General features: G+C 53.3%; 1 protein-coding gene across 1 annotated transcript in view; it reads right to left on the reverse strand.

The window, feature by feature from the left end:
• Window positions 1-19,035, reverse strand: part of LOC143384290 (sialic acid-binding Ig-like lectin 12) — a 30,995-nt gene extending 11,960 nt beyond the window's left edge. Inside the window, exon 1 of the mRNA XM_077105900.1 lies at window positions 18,567-19,035. Within this exon, the coding sequence (XP_076962015.1) occupies window positions 18,567-19,035 (469 nt within the window). The remainder of the gene's footprint in view (window positions 1-18,566) is intronic.
• Window positions 19,036-22,647: the final 3,612 nt, after the last annotated feature.

Below are 22,647 nucleotides of genomic sequence, written 5' to 3' on the forward strand. Positions count from 1 at the left end.
TTCAGCTGCCTGTGCACCCCCTAAGGGCCTCTGAGGCCTTGGTGCAGGGCCTCCATGGCCAGTGACTGGAGCACTGACTACCACCATCCACTGTAGAGCAGCCCCGCCTCCTGGAGCTCAGTCTGGGGAGTCCCAGGCAGGTCCCCTCTGCCACTCCAGAAATGCCGCAAGCAATGTGCGCCCAGAGACAGGTCCCCATCACTTTGTGGCGCAGGGAAGGCAGTGGAGGGCTCAACAGCTGGCCAGGCCACCCCCCCAGGTCACACCCACACCATCAGCCAATCAGCGGCTGCGAGGCATTTTCAGAAGCCAATCAGCGGCTACACACGCCTACTCCACGCCCTCAGCCAGTCAGGCAGATGGAGCTGGGGCCTCAGGAGCTGAGGCACAGTCACCAGGGCCAATCAGGAGCTCACCTGCATGTCCCGCCTCTCCTTGTAACCAGTGGGACAGAGCTAATCAATAGAGGGGGACAGAGTCTTGTGAGTTGGCAGGGGGCAGTTTTTACTTGGGGAGGCTTCTCTTGACCACACTCATGAAAGCCCACCCACCCTCCAACCCAGACACTCCCTTCCCCTTGGTTGAGCCTCCTAATCTCCCATGCTTCACCCACCGCATGCTTTCTGACCCCCTTCAGAACATTATGCTGATCAATTCTGCTTTTATCGCCTGACTGTCCCACTAGGACATAAGCTCGAGTAGGCAGAAATTGTAGTCACTGCATGTCCTGGCTGTGTCCTCCAGGCTTGAAATATTGAGGGCATCATATTCACCCCTGAGCGGTCATTTAATCAGGGACAAGCACGTGGGGGGGCCTCGGAGTTCCACAGGTTAGACATAGAGATCACTTTGTAAGATGTAGCTGATGTGGATACACAGGTGACACTCCCACCCCCAGAGCAGGAGAGTCCCATGTGCTCCACATCCCTGCCAAGGGGTGATGAAGGCGTGTGTGTGTGTGTGTGTGTGTGTGTGTGTTAGGGCCTTACCATGATTTTAATTTGTATTTCCCAGAGGGCTAATGTTATTTTCTATTCGTGTAAACCATTTGGAAATGTGTGGTAATTGTGGGGGGTGGGGACTGTAAACTCTATATTCATTAAATAAAATTTAGTTGTTTTGTATTTTTTATATTTCTTGTTTTATAGCACTTATATAGTGGGATATGAATTCTTTTTTTAGGTACACACATTGTAAATATCTTCAAGTCTTTGCTTGCCTTTCACTCTCTTAGTGTTTTTATTATTTTTTTAATGTATTAGGGATTGAAAACAAGTGCGCTTCCCTACTGAGCCAAATCTCCAGGCCCTTTTATTTTGAGACAGGGTCTTGATAAGTTGCTTAGGACCTTGCTAATGTTGCTGAGGCTGGCCTCTACCGGCAAACCTCTTTCCTCAGCCCCCTGAGTCACTTGGGTTACAGATGTGTGCCACCACACCTGACTTTAATGCTTTAAAATTGAGAGAAGTTCTTAGAATTTTAAGTGAAATCCAATTTAACATTTTTTAAAAATCAGGGTCTGGCTTGTGGCTCACCAGTACAGTGCTTGCATCACATCTATGAGGCACTGGGTTCGATCCTCAGCACCACATAAAAATAAACAAAATAAAGGTATTATATTCATCTAAAACTAAAAAAAAATTAAATATGGGTAGTGATTTTTGTATACTGATTAGAAATATGAGTCCCCCTAATATTATAAAATATTCCTCTTTGCTTCTACTAGAAGCTTCATTGTTTTACAGTCACACATTGTTTTACCTGTTGTTAGGTGCAGGACAGGCTGAGTAAGTTGTCTGCAGGGCTTGCCAAACAAAGTTAGCTGCAGGGTGACCTGCCCACTCAGACCCTCTGTCTGGTTCTTTATCACCTGTTTGCTTCAAGCCCAAACACCCAAGCCCCCACTCAAGGCTCAGTGCTTCGCCCCCCTGCTCAAGGCTGAACACTCAGCCTGCCACTCAAGGCTGAACACTCAGCCTGCCGCTCAAGGCCAAGCACTTAACCCCCTTGTGTGCCAATAAGGCAGTTTGCAGACCCAGAGACCCCATTAGATTTGGGCTATAGAAACTCCCTCCTGCCAGGCCTCTCTCTCTTACTCTCTCTCTCTCTTGCTCTCTCTGTCTTTCTTTCGCGAGCTCTCTCTCTTGTTCTTGCTCTCTCCCTCTCCATCTCTCCTCTTTCCTCTTTCCGCTCTCTCTCTCTCTCTCTCTCTCTTTTGCTCTCTCTCTCTCTCTCTCTCTCTCTCTCTCTCTCTCTCTCTTCTCCTCTGTTGCACTGCTGCAATAAAGCTCTCTTGGTTGCTCTGAGTGTTGTGGTCACTTTTCTTTCATTGGTGCCGAAACCCAGGAGAGGGTTAAAACCCACTTTTGGGTCCCTCTTCCTTTGGAAGTGCCACTCACCGGACGGCCTGAACCCATTTTCTCGACCCCAGAACTCCATCCACCACCGACCTTCGATTGGTGAGTTTCCCCTTCCCGGAGTCCTAAACCCAATGGTGGTGTCAGGAGGATTTGACTGTTGATCGTCCGGCAAACCTCTCTGCCCACCTGCGGGGAGGAAAACACCCCACCACAGCCTTTAAGGCCACGGTGGCCCTCAGGGACTCCTTCCTAGGGCAGAATAGACTCCTGGGTTCAAAATTATTCCTCTTCCCCTTCCCAGCTGGTAGTTAACCAGCATAGGCTTTGTAGGTCTTTCTCAAAGGACTGTGTAACCTCCAGGGACACATAACAGAGAACTGAACATCTCACCCCACCCAGACCTTCACTGTCTCAGTGGCTCTCATAAAGTCCTCTCACCTTTAAGACTCGGTCACTAGAGAGACGCTTACCCTCCCCTACCTCTCTCTTGCCCTGTCTCTCTCTTTCCCCTCTTTCAGGCCCTGGGAGTATCCGGCCTCTCCAGGAGGGGTCCCGAAAAGCCTTGGCCAAGGTCTCCCACGGCTCCGGCTCCGTCCAGGACGAGAGCTTCGACTGTCAGGATTCGGTGACGACCAATCTCTGCAGCTCGAACCTACCACTAAGGCACTCCTCATTTTTGGCTTTAGCAGGGATGCCCCTTTTGCAATAAATCAGTTTCCTCCTTCCCTCCTGTACTATCTTTGCGTCTCCTTCCTTCTCCCCTGTACTATGTTTGCGATCACTTCCTTCCTCCTTATACTACTTTGCGACATGGGTAGTGTGTCCTCTCTGCCGGTCGACTCTCCCCTACAGTGCCTCTTGGAAACCTCAAAACCCTCTCCTTGACACCAGACATCAAACCCCCAAAATTGATCAAATATAGCACCCAGGCCTGGCCCACTTATCCCTTAAACAACCAAAGCAGATGGCCCCCTTTTGGGTCCCTGGATCCCTCTATTGTAAGTGGTCTCTACAATTACCGTGAGCGTTCAAAAACATGGGTAAAACACCCCTATGTCCAAGCATTCTTCTTGCTTGTGCTCTCTGCACCTCTTGCAGACCTCTGCAAATTTTTCTAGCTTGTAAAACCAACCCCCACAACCACCGATCTCCAATCCTCTCCTCCTCAGACTCATCCACTACTTTCGACCCTGCTGATGAATCTCCACCCTATTGCATGGCTCGAATAGGTCCTCACCCTCAACCTTCTGCCCCAGCCCCTCCACTGTCTCCCCACCTCAACAACCTGCTTTCTCCCCTCCAATTACTAGATCAAAAACCTACACCACTACCCTTCCTCAGACCATTGCCCCTTGCTGAGGTAGCAGTTACTGAAGGAATCCACCCACCCACTCACTCCTCTCTTCTCCTGTCAGTGCCCACACCCAATCCCACCAGGTCCCCTTACCAGCTAACCCAAAGCTCAAACTAGCTGAGGACAGCCCTCAGACCCCTACCCAAGATCTGGTGAAAACGGCCTTTAAAGTTGCTTTGTCATCACTGAAAGCAGGTTACTAACAATTGTCCCTGACAGGCTTTTTGGGATAGTCACTCCCGTCCTCCCCTCTGCTCCACCTGTTCTACTGCTCAAGTTTTCATTGCTAGGAAAAACCCCCAACCCCTTTCCCATTATTGTTTCACATCTCCTTCCTCGTTCTCAGATCCACGAGCTGCTCTCAGCCGCCTTCCCGTCTTCCCCCTCCCTACCAGGCCCACAGAGAAGTCTTCACCGACCTTCTCCAGAATCTTCACCATGGCTGATTTTAGGACTGTCAGTAAAGAGTCCCTACAAAAAAAGTTCAATGTAGATAAACTTCCTATTTTCATGTTGTCCTGTTCTACTTGGCCACTGGCTGGGAAAGATCAACCCTCCAAATGCTAGACACCCCCTTACTAATTTTTCACAAAATATGTGAGCAAGGCCTCTGGCCTGGAGCTGGGCTTCACAGTGCTGCCTACATTTCTAAGATAAGGGAGTTACCAACTGGGCTCCATGGTAACAGCTGGCAGGGGGAGGAAAGAAAGGAAAGAAAAAGCTCTCCCCCTCCCAGGTGTCCTTGAAAAGTTAACCTGCCCAGAAGAGAGGGAAATAAAAACTGCTTTTTGTGAACTTCTGCAGACTGTGAACTTCTGAGCCCCTCCCCTTACCTGTTGGGTACAAAATTCTGAAACTACCTAAACTTGGGCTTCAGGGGATTAATTGATTACAGCAGAAGCAGTGCCCTCTGAATCTGGTTGCAACCAAATAGGACTGTTTCCCTGTCTTCACTGCTATCTGAGGTGCCTTGCCATGTCCGTCCCTACAACAGCATAATTCTATATACTTAAACATTGTTCATGTTTTCATGAAATGGTAAACAGATGTGATTAATTGTGTACTGCAAATAACAAAAAAAAAATCTCTTATTAAAATGGAATAACTTGCCTAAATTCAGAAATTTACAAGGATTGTTTCAAAGTGTGAATAAAGAAGGAGTTAACAGATGGAAAAGAGAAATTAGAAGGTTCTAAGTATGGATTTAATAGAAGGAAAATGTATTTCTGGATAAGAGAGTCTATGTGATTAAGTAAAAAGAGGGTTTAAGCAAGTAATAAAGAAGGTCTGTGTAAGTTGGTTATATATGTAAACTTTTTTGAGCAAGTAATCTTGAAGGAATTAAGCATTATACAATTATGGTTAAACAACAACTGTTATTTTACAATATTGTAATATGTTATTTCTTTAAGAGCTAAACTTAATATAAAAGCATCAATGTAATTGTGGTACTATTACTCTTCTTTGTATATTAAATGTGTTCATATTTTCCAGGTATATAAGTCTTTAAGATAAAAGCTTTTTTTTTTCAAAAAACAAAAGGATCATATCAAGCTGGTATTCTCCAAAAGGTTGCATGGTAATTTTAGGCTTATAAAAATAACATATTGGAGATTTATTTATATCATTTAATGTTCCATAACTGGACCTGTTATCAATAAAATTAATATAAAGTTCTATACACTGGGTACAATTTAAATGTAATGTCATATTGTGTTAGCTAGTATTCATGTGACATCAAGAAACAATATATGTAAACTTTATAAAATGATATTTAAAAACAAAGGTCAGCTTCAACACTAGAACACTTTACCTAGGATTTATAAAGAGCCCTGGCTTACCTGAGATAAGGCTGTGCCTCCCATCTTACTACATGTCAGAATGACTCCAAAGTAGACCAGACTTCAGCTAAAGCCCAGTACTCTTAATTTAAGGTGAAATTGACTTTGCTGGATGTTTAAGATCAAGACTTAAAGTTAAATTAAAATGGCCAAGAAAACCAATATCTGGCTCTGGCCCTCTGAGTCAGTCTGAATCCAGGGAACAGGGGACTTCTCTAAAGAGCTTTGCAACTCTGGGCCACATAACCTCCTGATCAGGGAGATTAATGAGACCACTGGAGAATGAAAAGCCAATCAGTGCATTTGCTGTGAAGAGGAGGGTCACCAGAGAAGGGGGACATCCCTGATGCTTCCAAGGGAAGCCACATGGTCAAGCAAGACCTGGACCCATCCTAGCACAAATGGCACTGGCAGAACTAAGAAGCTGCTCTCAAGTTCCCCCATGAGCGACCCCTATGGGAACTCGGCTGTCTCTTAACAATAGATAGAAACAAAGTCAATTTGACCAGCTTGATCTTAAACACCTACCAAAAACAGTTAATCCAAAAAGTCATTCCTAGGAATAATGAAAAACAAGAATAGTTAGAAAAGAGGAGACAGCAACTAGCCAACAGGCTCCATGGGGAATGTTCAGTCAAGTATGGCCTTGGCTCCTCCCCCTCGCAGGACCCCTATTACTCCTCTTTATGTTTCTCCTAATAGGACCATGTCTGTTAAATTGTCTACAGAAGTTCCTGCAAGATCAGATACACAAATTCACCAACCAGTCAGTCAATCAACTGCTTCTTTAAGACTACCAGCCCCTGATGCCCAAGACGGAGACCTAGGACTCATGACCAACTCCTCTAGCTCCAGAGACTCTGCCCCACCTAAAACGCTCCCTAACCCATTTTCCAGATTTTACAACCCCTCTTTCACTTCCTGGAAATGAGAACTACTCTCCATCAGGTCCACCTGCTTGTTCTGTCTGCTCTACAGCATCCCCACAAGGAAGCATCAAACCTACACTCCCCACACCTCAGATGAGGAGCCACCAGCCAGGCGAAGGCTGGTGGATAAACTTCACTCATGTGTCTAGGCACAAAAAGCTTCTCTACCTACTTACTTTGGTTGATACTTTTTCAGGTTGGATAGAAGCCTTCCTACATCCAGGGAAACTGCTGACACTGTTGCCTCCATCCTCATTGAGCAGATCATTCCCAGGTTCAGACTTCCCGCCTTCATCCAGTCAGACAGTGGTCCAGCCCTCACTTCCCAGGGAACATGCAGACCGGTCCCTTCCTGTGCAACCCCCTGCTCAAGGCTGAGCGCTTCGCCCCCTTGCTCAAGGCTGAACACTCAGCCCGCCACTCAAGGCCAAGCACTTAACCCCCTTGTGTGCCAACAAGGCAGCTTGCAGACCCAGAGACCCCATTAGATTTGGGCTATAGAAACTCCCTCCTGCCGGGCCTCACTCTCTTACTCTCTCTTTCTTGTGCGCGTGCTCTCTCTCTCTTGCTCTTGCTCTCTCCCTCTCCATCTCTCCTCTTTCCTCTTCTCTCTCTCTCTCTCTCTCTCTCTCTCTCTCTTCTTCTCTTTCTCTCTTTTCTCCTCTGTTTCACTGCTGCAATAAAGCTCTCTTGGTAGCTCTGAGTGTTGTGGTCACTTTCCTTTCATCTATTATTTTGATATATTATTTGATATTATTAATTGATATTTGGTTATAATATGAAATGTGGATCCAGGTTAATCCTCTTTTGTTTAGATTTCTAATAACTTTGGCACCAATTATTGAAAACACCATTTCTCCCCTGAATCCCTGTGGCCCTTAATCACCCCCCAGTTCTCTGTGTTCAAGGTCTTTATTTAGGTGCCCTGTTCTGTCCCAGTGGCTTGTTTATCTCTGCTTCCACCAAAACCAGTGTCTTAGTTACTCTAACTTCATCCAAGTCTGAAAGTCAGGCATCTTCAGGATTCCAGCTTTCTATTACTTCAAGAATGTCTTGATTTTCAGCTGTTTTGCATTTTCTTATAACTTGGAATCAGCTTGTGACCCCCCTCAACACACACACACCTGCCAGAAATTTGATTGGAATTTTATTGAACTTAGGAAAAGTTTGGGGTGAATTAATCACAATGTGGTACAATACTCTTTTTAAATTTTATTTGAGAAAATGCACATGAAATAGTAATTATGGTTTTAACCATTTTAAGGGGTAATTGTCAGTGTCATTAAAGACAGAGGTTTCAGTTTGGAGTGTCATGGTGGGGACCCTGGCATGGACGTTCCTGCTGGTCACAGCTCCACTTCCCTGTGGTCCTGGTATCTGGCACATCCTCAGCACGATGCTGGCCTCCAGAATGAGCTGCTGCTCCTCTCTCCACACTTTATGGGGAGATTGAGGTTCACGTTAGCCCCCCATGATCAGTAGAGGTGACCAGTGAGGCCATCTGGGCAGGACTGTCCTGGTGGAGGTCTGGGGTTAGGGACTCATCTTCTTGCCAGTGTGGGGTCTGCTCAGAGGCTCTGCCTGCTCATGGCTCAGCCTGTGTAGGTTGCAGGTTCCAGGAATCTGTCCCCTCACCAGGTGGGGCCACTCATTAGCTAGGACTGTCCCAGGGGCTCAATTAATCCTCTTCATTTCTCTAAAGTCATGGGGATATCCTCATTTTCACTTACGACTTTCATGATGTGAGAGTCTCTACTTGGTCAGTCTAGCTACACGTTGGTCAATTCTGTCTGATTTTTTAAGAAGCAGTGTCTTGTTTGCTTGATTTTCTGTTACTTTTCTGTCCTGGTGTCATGGTGTCTGTGGTGACCGTGGTTCCCCTCTTTTAGGTTTGTACTTTGGTCTTTGCCTGACGTCAGGTGGCTGGTTGGAGACCTTTCCTCCCAGGTCAGCTCTTAGGCTCACATTTCTCTCCAGCTCTGCCCCCTGGCACCTGGATCCTCACGCTGTGTCCCGCTGCTCCTCATCTCCAGGAATTGTCGGTCTCCCTGGGGAGTTCTTCTTGCCCACGGGGTGTTCGCGGTTGGTGTGGGATTTCCACATCTGTGTGGCTCTGTGCTCTCCTCTTGGGATGGGTTTCTGGTCTCGTTCCATCATGATAGGAAAAGATGCCGCGCGATTCCAACCTTATAAAATCAATGACGACCTGTGTGTGGCCCAGGGGTCCTCCTGCCCCAGCAGATTATCCTGTTGATAAATCTCCTTCTGAGTCCAGGTTTGTCCTTTCCATGAGACTGCAGGGTGACGTCCCCCTCATCCTGGCTGCCTGGCCCTTGGGCACAGACCCAGGCTGGTGGGGACCATTAGGAAGCTCCCTTTGCTGATGCTGTGGGTGATGGGCTGGAGGCTGAGGGGAGCCCAGAGGTGGGGAGAAGGCTGTAGGAATGGTCTGGGGAACAGAGGTCACAACTTGGACCTGGAGGTGGGAAGAGGGCACAGATCAGAACTTGGGGACTGTGGGAAGGGGCCATGAGAGAGAGAGGGAGAAGTGAAACCAAACCCTGGCCAGGCACATGCGGGACTTCTCCTTATAGAAACATTACCTAATACTTCCTATCTGCTAACTGGGACTTCAGCGGGTTTTCCCTGTGACCACAGGACACTCCCTGGATCAGGGGGCAGGTGCAGAGCAGCATACAGCTGGTACCTTAGGGGATTGTTATGGTTGGGTATGAGGTGTTCCCTGGAAATCTCACGTCCCAATGCAGGAATGTCACAGGTGGAATGAGGAGACTGTGGCACTGTCACCTAATCTGTGGGTTAGTCCACGTGATGGGATAATAATTTGAGGGATTACTGGGTGGTGACGGGAGGCATGTGGGGATGGCTGGAAGAAGCAGGTCCCTGGGGTGTGCCTGTGGGGCTTTTACTTGTCCCTGGCTCTGCCCTCTCATGTGCTCTCCTCTGCCCTGGGATGAGCAGCTGTCCTCCACCACGCCCTTCTGCCACGATGTCCCACCTCACCTTGGCCCCAGAGCAATGGAGTCTGCCCACCACAGACTGAACCTCTGACTGTGATTCCCAGATAAACTCCTCTTCCTCTGAGCTGTTCTCACCAGGTGTTTGGGCCACATCAGTGAAAACCTGACACAGTCAATTAGAAAATTGAACAATGACCTCAGCAGCACGTGGCACTCAACTGAATGCACTTTGACCAGTCCCCCAAAGCTGACTGCTGCTGGACGCTTACCACACCCCAGACCTGCACCAGACTGCTGTGCCACTTCCCTGAATCCTCAAGATGAACCCTTGAGCTAAGTGGTCCTGTTATCCCCATTTACAGATGTGCAAAGGGAAGAAGGAAGAGATGGAGCTGTGAAGCAGTCATTAGAGTCCTGGAGCTCTGCCTTCACATGTCCATCACCATCACCATCATCACCATCATCACCATCACCATCATCACCATCACCATCACCATCATCACCATCACCATCACCATCATCACCATCATCACCATCACCATCATCACCATCACCATCACCATCATAAGCATCACCATCACCATCACCATCACCATCATCAATACCATCACCATCACCATCATCACCATCATCACCATCACCATCACCATCATAACCATCACCATCACCATCACCATCATCAATACCATCACCTTCACCATCATCACCATCACCACCATCATAACCATCACCAATACCATCACCATCACCATCATCACCATCACCACCATCACCATCACCATCATCACCATCACCATCACCATCACCATCATCACCATCACCATCACCATCACCATCATCACCATCACCACCATCATAACCATCATCAATACCATCACCATCACCATCATCACCACCATCATAACCATCTCAATCATTACCATCACCATCACCATCACCATCACCATCATCACCATCACTATCATCATCAACACAGTTTGGTTTTTGGGACTGAACTCAGGGGCACTTTACCACTGAGCCCCACATCCCATCCCTTTTAAATTTTTAGTTGGAGGAAGGTTCTTGCTACATTGCTTAGGGCCTCTCTTATTGCTGAGGCTGGCCTTGAACTTGTGATCCTTCTGCCTCAGTCTCCCAAGGCACTGGGATTACAGGAACATGCCACTGTGCCAAACCTATTATTTTTCTAATTGAGGCAAAATTCACATGACATAAAATGAACCATTTTAAAACAAACAATTCAATAACATTTAGTATATTCACAAAGTTGTGCAATCAGCTCTATCTAGTTACAAAATATTTTCAAAACCTCAAAGTTATGAAAGTTTTGTTCAGTAAGCAGCAACTATCCATTTCCTCCTCCTCCTTTCTTCCTGGACATCACCAATTTAATTTCTGTTTCCATAGATTTACCTCCTCGGGACATTTCCTATTGTTGGAATCACACAATATGTGATCATTCGTGTCTGTCTTCTCATGTTACATCATGTACTTGAGATTCATCCATACTGGAATGGACATCTGTCAGAACCGCCCTCTGACAAAGGTTTGGGGAATGCATGAGACCAGCTGGTGCTTCCCTTATCTGAGCAAGAGGGTGAGTGTCACGACCCAGCCCACCACCCAGCCTGGCCAAGAATCACACTGAGTGGGGAGTTGAGTCAACCATGGAGGTGCAGCAATCTCAACTTTATTGTGACAGGGACAAGGTTATATAGTGATAGGAGGGAGTAAGAAGAGACACTAGCAAGACCAATAAGGGGCAGTTACGTCACTATCACTAAGGGGCCTAGGCAGATTTCAGATTAAACCAATAGGCAGGGCTAAGGTGTATGACAGTCATGGTGGTGTCCCTCTTTGGGGAAAATCGTCCTTGGATGGAGTAGTGAAGGAACCCAGCTGTGCCTCTGTGCCCAGGGTCCCTGCTGGGTCTGTGCCCTTGGCCTTAGAGACAGCGCCCCAGGCCTCCAGGTGGAGCAGATCCTGGGGAGGCCACAGGTGAGGAGGAAGCTGGCCCAGGTGGCCCCCCACGCAGGCAGGAACCAGAAGGAGAGGGGAACAGGGAGGTGGGGGTGCAGGCATGAGGTCCCCGTGCCCAGGTCTCAGTGGCACCCAGACTCCCTGCCCCTCCAGGACTCTGGGCTCAGGTCAGCCTGAGCCGAGAAGAAACTGCAGGAAGCATCTGGGCAGAAATTGGGCTGGGGACTGCGGTGCCTGAGACCACCTGGCAAGATGGACTCTCCAGACAGAAATGGGGGAAGACAGAGGGAAACCTCTGAGGGGAAAGAGGGGATAAATTCAGACCAAGAGGGGGAAGCCCTGCGGGTGTGGGCTGCCTGGAGCAGGCTGCTCACCAGAGCCAACCTGAGTCTCCCAGGGTCTGGGCGTGCTCTAAATGCCACTGTGAGTGACTCATGGTCCTTACCAGTGCTGTCCCAAGACAGCAGGCCACTCCCACCTGGTCACTGGGGATGTCCCTGGCTAACCCCTCGTCACCTCAGGACAGCCTGAATCCCTAGCTAACACCCTGGGGCCAAGAAGCCCCAGCCTGGACACACCCCACAGGGTCCTGGACACCCCTGACCAGCTCACAGACAGCGTGTCACCAGGCCCCTCTCTAACCCACGACTGCACTGGAGTGTGGCCAAGGCTCTGCTCAGGGACCTCCATCCACCAGGAGACTCTGGCCCAGGGACATCCCTGCAGAGGGGCTGCCACTGACCGTGGTGCTGAAACAGGATCAGGATCAGCTCAGCTGCCCCAGCTCTGCAGAGGGCTGAGCCCAGAGCCTGAGGAGCCCAGTGTGGCCCAGGAGGGGATGGCCAGGCCTGCTTCAGAGGCACAGGTGGAGTCACAGGGGACCAGACATCAGAGGTGGGTTGTGCTGAGCACCCCCTGCAGCTGCCTGTCCCCCTCGGGCAATGTCCTCCTGAGGGCAAGGTCATCTGCCCCCTGGCTGGGCCACAGGGAAGGGGCTGTGCTTGATGAGGCCCTCTGCTGGCCCCTGAGCTGCCCCTTTACCATCTGGCTTCTCACCAGCCTCATGACTTTGACCAAGAAGAAAACTGAGGGTCAGAAATACCAGTCGCCATGGCTCAGGCCTGATGGGGAGGGGACCACCTGTGACCACGGATTCAGCTCTGATTGGCTCCCCTTCCAGGAAATGTCGGTCCTGCCTGAGGCCATCAGAGGGATCCTCTTCTACCAGGAGCCCACGTGGCTGCCTTCTGCTGCTGGCCAGGGGTGGGGGCGGGGTCCTGAGGGACCTGCCACTGTGGGGTGGTGGCGGCTGAAGGGACAGAAGAGGCTCTATCTCCGTGTGTCTCTCCAGTCCAGGGTCCCGACCACCTGGCCTCGCCCACTTCTCAGAGTCCCTCTGTCTCCTGCACCATTTACAGGTTCCTAGTTGTGCTGAGGTGGGAGGAGCAGGGGACATGGGACGGTGCCAACTTCTCAGGACCAGAAGCCTCACAGCCACCTCCCAGTGTCTCAGCAGTGAAGTCGAGCTGGTCACACCTGCCACCAGCCTGGACAGGAGCCTGACTCAGCCGCCCTGCTGAGGACCTGGGAGTGGCGTCCAGGCCACAGGTGCTTTTCACTCACGGCCAGTCCACCATTGTTTACTGGTCCTCATGAATTTCTGGCGTAATGCTGTCCCTGCCATGGTTTGGTGCTGCTTGGTGCATGTTGGGCAGTTAGTCCTGAACTAGCTTTCATTATTATAATGGGGCTTTCTAGAAGGACAGTCATGAGTTCTACTTCACCACTCTACCCAGCATCTGCCTTTGAGCTCATTCTGAAGGACATGGAGGTTTTAGCCTACCTGTGGTAAGCTCTGAGTTCTAGAAAGTTCTGTCAGTGCTAGCCTGCAGTTTGCCTGTGGCAGGACATAAAGGAGCTGGGAAGGCTGAGTAGGAGAGAGGAGGGATGGAGAGAAGGAGGCTGGGAGTGGAGGGAGGTGGTGCAGGTCAGGGGGAGAGCGCCCCCTGCAGGGTGTGGGCAGAGGGAGCCTGAGCTGCTGACTCAGTGTCTGTGCTCAGGGGCCTCTGGACCAAGGTCAGCAGGAAGGACCAGGATGCACAGTCATGGGCTCCTGCAGGTGCATGCTGGGAGTCACTGTTGCACTAATGCAGACCTGGAATCTGGTACACGGAGGGCAGAGTGGCTGGCCTGTGTCACAGGGTTCATCAGGAGGGAGCACAGATGTGATCCAGGTCTCTGGTGGCAAAGTCTCAGAAAATATAATTACACCAGGAATCGCACAGCTCACCGTGTGCCTCCTGTCCACCCCAGGCTCCTGCCCAGACCTGGGACCCCACTTTTTCTCCACTCTGCAAACAGGGCTGTTACAGACCCCTTCTCTATGGGGTGTCAGTCTCCAGTCGTCAGGCTCTCATTCCAGGAAGGGTAGGATGCTGTCCCCTAGCAGCTCAGGCAACTGAACTAAGGTGGCTCCTGTGAATTTGAAGGGACACAAAATGAAACACAGAATTTACCTTCACAGAAGCTCTGGACAGATTTTCTGGCTCTTGGCCTCAGGTTCCCCAAAGGGGAGAGCAAGAGAAAGTCACAAAAGGCAGATGAGAGAGAGAGAGAGAGAGAGAGAGAGAGAGAGAGAGAGAGGGAGAGAACACTTGGAAGTCATCTTTTATTGGGGGACTCTGTTCATAGAAAGTTCTATCCATAAAAGGGCAGAGGGGCAGGACTACAAGGGAACAGGTGAGTGTGACTCCACCCTAGGCACATGCCCCACACAGAAGCCCTCCTTGCTGTCCCCTTGGGTCTCAGGGTTGGCCAGAGCCTGGGGCATCAGGACTGGAGGGCGTGGTCACTCAGTGTGGCTCCACAGCAGGCATCCTCTGCTGAGACAGGCCCCTGCTGGTCCCTCCCTGTGCCTTGATCTCTGAGTACTGGGTGGAGGTGTCCTCTGAAGGACTTGCCCCGTGGACGTTGCGGGAGGCCCGGTGAAAGCTGAGGGTGGCGTAGTGCAGCTCCTGCTCCTGCCCCAAGCCAGGGCCAGCTCCTGAGGAGCTGCAGGGGTCAGCAGGGCCAGGCAGCGGGGGCTCCTGCCGACACCCCTGTGTGGAGAGGAGAGAGGGTCACACAGGGCAGGGTGGGGAAGCTGGAGGGGCTGGGCGGGGTCCACCCTGGCAGGACCCTCCTGCCCCTCCTCCTCCTCCCCAGGTGGCCTGATGCCTCACAACACAGGAGTCCCCTCTGCTCCCAGTCCTGCTCTGCATTCACAGACCTGGGTGCAGACCCCTGTTCTGCTGTCTCACAGACCCGGGAACTGACTCAGAGAGGAGGGGCTTCCCCTCACGCACCCTCCATCCCAAACACCACTGGGGTCCTGGGCCTCTGTGCCCAGCACTGGGTGCACAGGAGGGGGCAGTGCAGAGGGAGCCCTGTGGGTCAGTGTCAGGGGGAGCAGTGCAGATTGCTGAGTAGTAGGTGATGGCCAATGGCAACTGTAGAGGACAGGGCACAGGTGGCCACAGAGGTCCTTGTCCTGTGGTGCTCAGGTGGGAGGCCCCAGGGTCTGCGGCGGCCACCAGGTGTAGGGAGCTGTGCCCACAGGAGCCTGGGCAGCCATGGAGAGGGGCCGAGCTGCCTGGAGAGTTTGGAGACCAGCCCTTCTCTGCTGCAGGCCCAGTTCTGGGCTCTAGGTCCACAGCGCTGACCGTGACCCTGCCTTTCCTGCCCCAAATGCCAGGGAGGGCTCCTCAGGGCTCCTCTTCTGCAGTGAGGAGAAGCAGTGCTTTTCAAACTCAGTGGGGACAAGGACAGTTGGTGCAGGTCCTGCTGATGGGCTGGGGCAGGGGTGTGAGGCAGGAAGGAGTGGAGGGGAGCTGGGCTGGGGGGAGGGCTGCCTTAGGCTGACTTCAGAGGAACAGGAGTACCTTGGTGCAGGTGGGCAGAGGGAGAAGGGTGGGGGACTGGGCTGGAGAGGGGCCAGGTCTCTGTTGGGCTGTGGGGACAGGAGGGCCATCAGAGATGGGGAACCCAGCAAGTGAAGGGTGCAGGGATGTGTCAGCCACGCACTTCTGAGGTTCTGACATCAGGGCCTTGCCCACCCCAGACACTGCCTCTCCCAGAGCCCATCCCCAGGGACAGCAGAGGACACGCCTACTACGCACCTTTCCCTGCAGACCAGGTACCCAGACCCCAGACCAACCACGTCCTCCTGGAGCCCTTCCTCTCTGGACGACCATCACGTACCCTAATAACCTAGGGCAAGGCGCCAGGCAACAGAGACCCCCCAACCCCAGGCTCTGCTGACACAGAGCAGCCAGTCCTACCCGCTGCCCACCCGGTCTCGCCCAGGCCCTCAGCATGGGCTCCTGCCCACGTCTTCCCCTCACCCTGTCCCCTGACCAGCCCTCCTGCTCCACGAGTGGCCTTGCGTGGCGTGGCCTGCCCGTTCCTCTAGGAACTGGGAGTCACACACTGTCTTCACACAAGGCCATGGTCCCCTGCAGACTGGCCTTGCCATGTCTCAACACTGAGACCTAAACTCTAAAACAAGGGACAGCGACCAGCTCAGTTCTAGGCATGCTGAGTGGGCACCACCGTGGCCACCTGGGGACTTGCCCTGGGGACAGGCTGGATCCCAGGGTGCACAGGGCACTTACCAGGGAGGCTGGCTGGAGGGCGGGCTGGGTGTCACTCATGTCCTCTGCTGCCCTGGCTGCCTTCCTCCTGTGGGACTTCACTCTGAGGGGACACGGGTGTCTTTGAGCCTGGTTTGCTCAGATGCTGGGTCACTGTCGTAGCCTGGAGTGCGTGACTATGGCAGGTTTAGGTCAGCAGTCACCTGGTGGCCTTCACCATAGGACTTTGTGACAAGGTCCCCTCTCCACCCTGCTTCCTGGGCATCTGAGGCTGGGGCTGGGAGGGGACAGGCTTGCCCAGAGGCTGCAGCCTGGATCCTCAACACCACTGCACCCCATCTTGGTCCCAGGCCCTCAGAACCCCTCCAGGTCCCTCCAACCCTGAATCCCCCTTCTCCACCCCTGACCCACCCCGACCCCAGGCTGGGGCTCACATGGAGAAGGTGAGACAGAGACCGAGGGCCACCAGGGCCGTGACGCCAGCCCCCCCGATGGCCCCCCAGAGCACTCCTGCTGCTGCGTTTGTCCCCTGACTCCCTGCAGAGAGAAGAGACTTGGGTGACCTCCAATCTTGGTGACCAGGCACGTGTCCCCTCCTCCCCAGCACTCGGGGGCCTCACCTCCCACGTGGGTTCAGCCCCTAAGTCTTCCCACCCTCAGAAGACGCCAGCCTGTCAGGGACCTTAGGAGGAGGACACAGCTCACCCTGTGCCTCCTGTCCACCCAGGCTCTTGCCCAGACCTGGGACCCCAGACTCTCTCCACCCAGGGACTCCACGCCACAGACCCCAGACCTGGCCACAGTGGGCCCATGAAGCTATGGGGGACAAGGACTTTCCATTAGAAACAGGGACAGGGACAGAGAAGGTGCAGGACCCTGACGGACCTCATCCCTCCCTCTTCCCTAGTCCCCTCTCCTGGTCTCCGCTGGCCGTGTCACTCAAGGTCACAGCACTCCCTGGGCCTGCAGAAGGGACGAGAAGCAGGTGGAGCAGGGAATCCATGTCAGGCCTCGGGTCAGACCTGGGCAGCCTCCCGGGACCTCGACACCTGGAGTCGGGGTGTCCCTGGGCAGTGGAGGTCCACAGTTGAGGAGGACTCCTGAGGAACCACCCTGCCCTGGGGTCTCACTGTCCAGGGAGGGGACCAGATGCCATTGCCATGGGAACAGGCCGTGGTGCTGATCTCTGGGCAGAGGTCAGGGCCAAGGGAGGAGGGATTGACAGGAAAAGCAGAGAGTCCCAGAGATGTTTCAAGGGCTCTTCTGTGTGACTGTGCTATGGGGTCAAATCCCACAGAATGTACGACTCCAAGGGTGGCCCTGCCGAGACTGAGGCCTCCAGGTGACAGTGACGTGTCCACGTAGGTTTGTGGACTGTAGTAACTGGCCCCCTCTGGAGCACGAGGTCTCCCGACTCAGGAGGTGGTGCACACAGGGCACCTGTCGCTTGGTTTTGTAGTGACTGTTCAACTAGAACAGAAAGATTATTTTCAAAATGTCCCCAAGACATTCAGTGATTGAAAGGAAACATAGAAAATTATTTGGGGTATAAAGTTCTAGTTGCTGGTCACCCCAAATGTCCTTAGGCAGTTATAGGAGGATACATGGGGACGGAGGCCTGAGGGGGGCTTCCCGGGGGGGGGTCCTGCAGCCTCTCCAGTATTCCAACACCTGGAAGCCAGGTCTCCACCAGCCTGGCTCAGAGAGCACAGCACTAACAGCCCCGGGGAGGCCCTCCCCCTGCCTGGGCCACCCCTGGGGACATTGACTGCAGGGTTCTCTGCAGCTTGGTGGACAGGAACATGGTTTGTTTCCCCTTTAGTTGGATTGAAGATGAGGCAGCACTCCCCACACCCACCCCATAACCACAGACACACAGAGGGACAGGGCCTGTGCCCTCCAAGGTCCCTGACTCAACCAGGCCCCCAGGACACGGCCACAAATTGTTCCTACCCCTGGGACCCAAGCCTCCTTCTCTGCCCCTCACAGCCCCAGGGACCCAGGTGTCCTGGCCCATCACTCACAGGTGACATTGAGCTGGATGGTTCTCTCTGTGGTCACGCCAGCTGCAGGGAACTTCACCTGACAGGTGAGGTTGGTGCCATGGTCCTGGGGCCGTGGGGTGAGGGTGAGCACCGAGGAGTGGATGATGTTGGGGCCCAGGGAGGACACAGAGGGCCCTTCCCAGGAGAAGGTGGGGGGTGTCCCCTGCTCACAGGCCCAGGGCACAGAGCAGGTCAGGTTGCTGGGATGACAAGACTCCAGGGTCCCAGGGATGAGGATGTCAGGGGTGTGGGTCAGGGCTGGTGAGCAGAGGGGACAGGGAGGGTCAGGGGGGGAGGGGGGGAGGTGGGGCCCTGAGAGAAGCTCAGGCTCTGACCCAGCTGCTCCCTGAGCCCCTAATGCTTGACCCCCAACTCCCCCAGGGCAGGGTCCCACCCAGCCCTGTCCTGTGACCTCCCTGAGGCTTCCCTGGAGCTGGAGTCTTACCTGTCACATGCACTGAGACCTTGTTGTCACAGTAATTCCACTTTAACTCTCCTTTCTCCATCCGGAAGAAGTAGCAGCCACTGTCACTGCGCTTGGCGTCTCTGATGCTCAGGGAGCAGTTGTTGGTTCCTGGGTCCCCGAGGAGGTGGAACCGATACTTGGTCTTGTTATTCACTTTCCGAGTAGAGTTGTTGGTGGCCACTGGAGAGCCATGGTGTTTATTGGCCCCTGCAGGGAACCAGTAGCCAGAAACAGGGCCCTTCCCTGAGCCGGGGTAGGAGAAGCTGCAGGGCACCAGGACACACAGACCCTCCTGCACCGTCACGGACTTCGTCACATTTATGCTGTATCCTGGATCCTGAGGGGAGCGCCCCAGAGGACGACAGGGGTCATCAGGGAGCACCCTCCTAGGCCCCTCTGCACAGGCCCCCTCCACTGCCCACAGCAGGGACAGCAGCAGCCGCAGCATTGGGAGGCACAGGGTCCTGGGCTCCTGGGACTGAGCAGAGCAGCCAGAGCCTGTGGAGGGGAAGCTGCAGGACCCACGGAAGCTGGGGAGGGGCCGAGGCCTGGGCAATGACAGAAGAGGACCCTCAGGCCCGCCCTCCAGGGGAACTTGCCCTTCTGCACAGAATGGACGGAAACCCACCTCCAGGGCCCAGAGACCACTCAGAGGGGGACCAGGGCCCCATCTGCCCCTTTCTCTGGGCTTCCTGGATTCCAGGGGCCTGGGCCGGAAATGTGTGCACCACCCACCGTTCCTTTAGGATCAGCCATGCACATCCTGTCTGGGGTCAGACAGGGACCTCTGAGGTCCCCTGAGGCCCAAGAGATGGGAACACCACGTCTAGGAGTGCTCCTGCCCAGGCTGAGGTGCTGCTGTGCCCCTTATTTTGCACCAGGAATGGTCCCTCCCTGGGTTGGCATGAGGAAGTCACAGGGTGGTCCCAGGCTGTCTCTCAGCCTTGCTCAATTCCACCCCTAGGACCCTGGCCACCTGGGCAGGCACTTCATAATATTTGACTGGGACATGGCGGAGCTCCTGCCCCCTAGTGGGTGGAGGCCAGAGATGCGCTACCATCTGACCCTGCAGAGAGCAGTCCCCCAGCATCAGGTCAGCAGGGTCAAGAGCACCAGGTTGAGGAGCCCTGGAGGCAGCCTGTGCAGCCAGGTGTGGGCATCGGGGGCACAGAAGGTGGGCAGCGTCCTGGTGATGGGTGGAGGCAGCCCTTGCTCCCTCACTCCCAGTGAACACAGTGGCTTCTGCTCTCTGGCCTCAGAGCCCAGCAGCCAGCTCTGTCCACGCCCCCGAGGGCCTCCCCAGGCCAGGACTCAGACAAGTTGCCAATGAGCACTTAGCTGTGGGTTGAGGCCTCATGTGAGACGGGACGTGGTCTGTCCTCTCCGGGGACTGGAGGGATATTCCCAGAGACAGAGCCCTCCCAGGGGGGGTGACCTGGCCAGAGGCAGAGCTGGGTGGGGCCCTCCTCGGCGCCCGCCTTCTCCCTGCTCACCTGCCCTTCTCACCAGGTGGTGCTCAGCCCACCTGCAGGTCTTTTCTCATCTCTCACCTCCCAGCACCCTGGCCTGCCCCACGTGGTCACGCTGTCCCCGATGGAGCCCACACCTGCGGCTGCTGACAGCTGCTTGATGCTCTGAGAGGAATGTCCCCGTCCCCACCTGTTCCTGTGCTGAAGTCCTAACCCTGAGGTGATGGAGCTCAGGGGTGGGGCCTCGGGAGGCCATCAGGGCTGAGAGTGGAGCCCTCCTGAGTGGGTCACTGTCCTTGGAGTAGAGAAGCACCTTGCCCTCCCCCCACGGGAGGCCACTGTGAGCAGGGGCCACGTGGACCAAGAGGGCCCTTGCCAGACAGACCCCACGGGTGCACTGCTCTGCCCACTGCCAGGCCGGAGAAGGGTCCTGCCTCCTCCATCCTCAGCGCAAACCTCTGCCCTGAGCTGGGTGTGATGGTGGACAGGGCGGCCCAGGAAGGTCTTCTCTGTGGGGGCTGATTTCATAGTCACCTGCCTGAGCCAAGGGCTGCCCAGGTGACGGCCTAACAGTATCTGGACGTGCCCTGCCCCTCCCCCCACACGGGCATCTCCACTGAGGCTGGGTGGGGGGAAGGACTACACTGGAAAGAGCTGGGGCTTGGATGTCCATGTGTTGGAAGCTTGTCCCCAGTGTGGCCATTTTGGGAGGTGGTGGGCCTACTGGCTCCTGATAAGGTCACTGGACATAACCCTCAGAAGGAATGAATGTAGTTGTCATAGGATTCCAGTTGATTGTTGAAAAAGAAGGTCATTATCAAAAGAGGGGCCAAGTTGTCGTGTAGCCGGAAGTCCCTCACCAGGTCAAACAGGTGAGGCACCCAAGCCTGGACTTTCAGCCTCCAAAGCTGTGAGCTAAAGAACCCTGCTTCTTTACAAAGTATCCAGTGTCAGGTGCTTTGCTACAGCCTCAGGAAATGGTCTAAATCACAGACCTTGAGTAGAAGTAAGAAGAGAGTGAGAGAAGGTTGGAGGACCTGGGAGGGGGAGAGAGGCTTCAGGAGGGGACCAGAAGTGGCACAGAGTTACTCACTTACCATTCATCTGAGCACGTGTCCTGAGGCCGCTTTCTTCATTCTGCAATCAAAATAACCTGATAGCAATTGCTTATGGCAAAGGCTTATGAGAGCAATGGCTTCTTAATCTCTTAGAATTACAGCCACTCTATTATGAAGATGCTATTATCTCTTTTACTAAAGGGAAAACTGAGGCTGCTGGGTGTTAGAAAACTTGCCCAAGTGCCTTTATTTAGTATTCACTGGTTTACACCTTCCCTGCTTGGTAACAAGTCTCTGCCCTTGTCATCAAGAGAAAGTCACCAGGGTGGTTGCTAACCCAATGCATCTGTTGTCCTTAAGGTGGGAGACACGGGGGGAGACTGCAGAGAGGGTCTGCAAGCTGCACACCACAAGGGCACCAAGGACTGTGTGCTCTCACTTAAAGAAACAGTGAGTGTCCCAGGAGCTGAGTTTGGCCGTCTCCAACACGATGCAGCGTTTGCAGGTGCTGAACAGCACGTGGTTCCCATCAGTGTCTACAGATTTATGTTTTAGGTAGTAGTTTAAAATACATCTGATTTAAATTAAAACAGAGTAGACCCGTTTTCAGAGCTGGTGTGGCTCTCAGAACACTGGAAGCCCCAGACCTTCCCCTGGCCCCGCCCCTCCCCTTGTGATGGACATCTCACTTTGGCATGGAACATGGGTTACAGTGAAGACATCATTATCAGTCCTTTACCAATGAGTCAAGTCCATAGCTGATTTGTGCTGCCCACTGTCCTCCACCCTGGCCCCCCAGGACGCCACATCCCCTTCAGCCTTGTGTCCTGGCTTCCCTGGGCTGGGCTGGCCTGGGTGGTTCTGAGCTGCAGGGGCAGTGACTTGTAGGGCGCCCTCTACTGGAGCTTCCTGGCGCTTTCTCCTGTTCAGTCTGGGGCCAAGCATTTGGAGAAGAATTGAGCTGTTCACTTTATTCTCTCAGAAATGGAAGTCAAGCGTGCATCTGGGATCTTAGCAAGTAAAAAAGTAAATTAAAGGACTGATTTGGAGTATAGGCCAGGTCTCTCAGAGAAGCTCAGCCAAAGGCTTTTCAGCAACGGTCCTGGATGAATGTTCAAGTTTATCATTAGTCAGAGAATAAATAGCAATTCTCCATTCCACCATCTCTTAGAGGCAGACTCACTCTCATCACAGAGATGTGCCCCTAGCACACTAAATCTGGGTTTATAAAGGTAGTGGCCGAGGTGTCCACTGTAAGACGAGGACCTGGGGCCACAGAAAGGTCAGGCAGCTATCCTTCTGTAGGGGAGCCCCCTGGGCACCCAACGCAGGTGGCTACTGTGCTGAGGGCCCCTCTGCTGCCCACCAGGCTACAGGGGTCAGCTCTGCCTCCCGGGACCCATCCTCTTTTTCCACCCAGTGCTTCGTGCTGCCTGGCTCTGACCCTGCCCACCAGAGACTCTCCTGCCTCAAGACTTACAGTCTCACCAGGAGGAAAGAGAGCGACAGGGCACACTTGGTGCTGTTAGTGCT

Source organism: Callospermophilus lateralis, chromosome 18 (genome assembly GCF_048772815.1).
Source record: "Callospermophilus lateralis isolate mCalLat2 chromosome 18, mCalLat2.hap1, whole genome shotgun sequence".
In the NCBI taxonomy this organism is placed as follows: Eukaryota; Metazoa; Chordata; class Mammalia; order Rodentia; family Sciuridae; genus Callospermophilus; species Callospermophilus lateralis.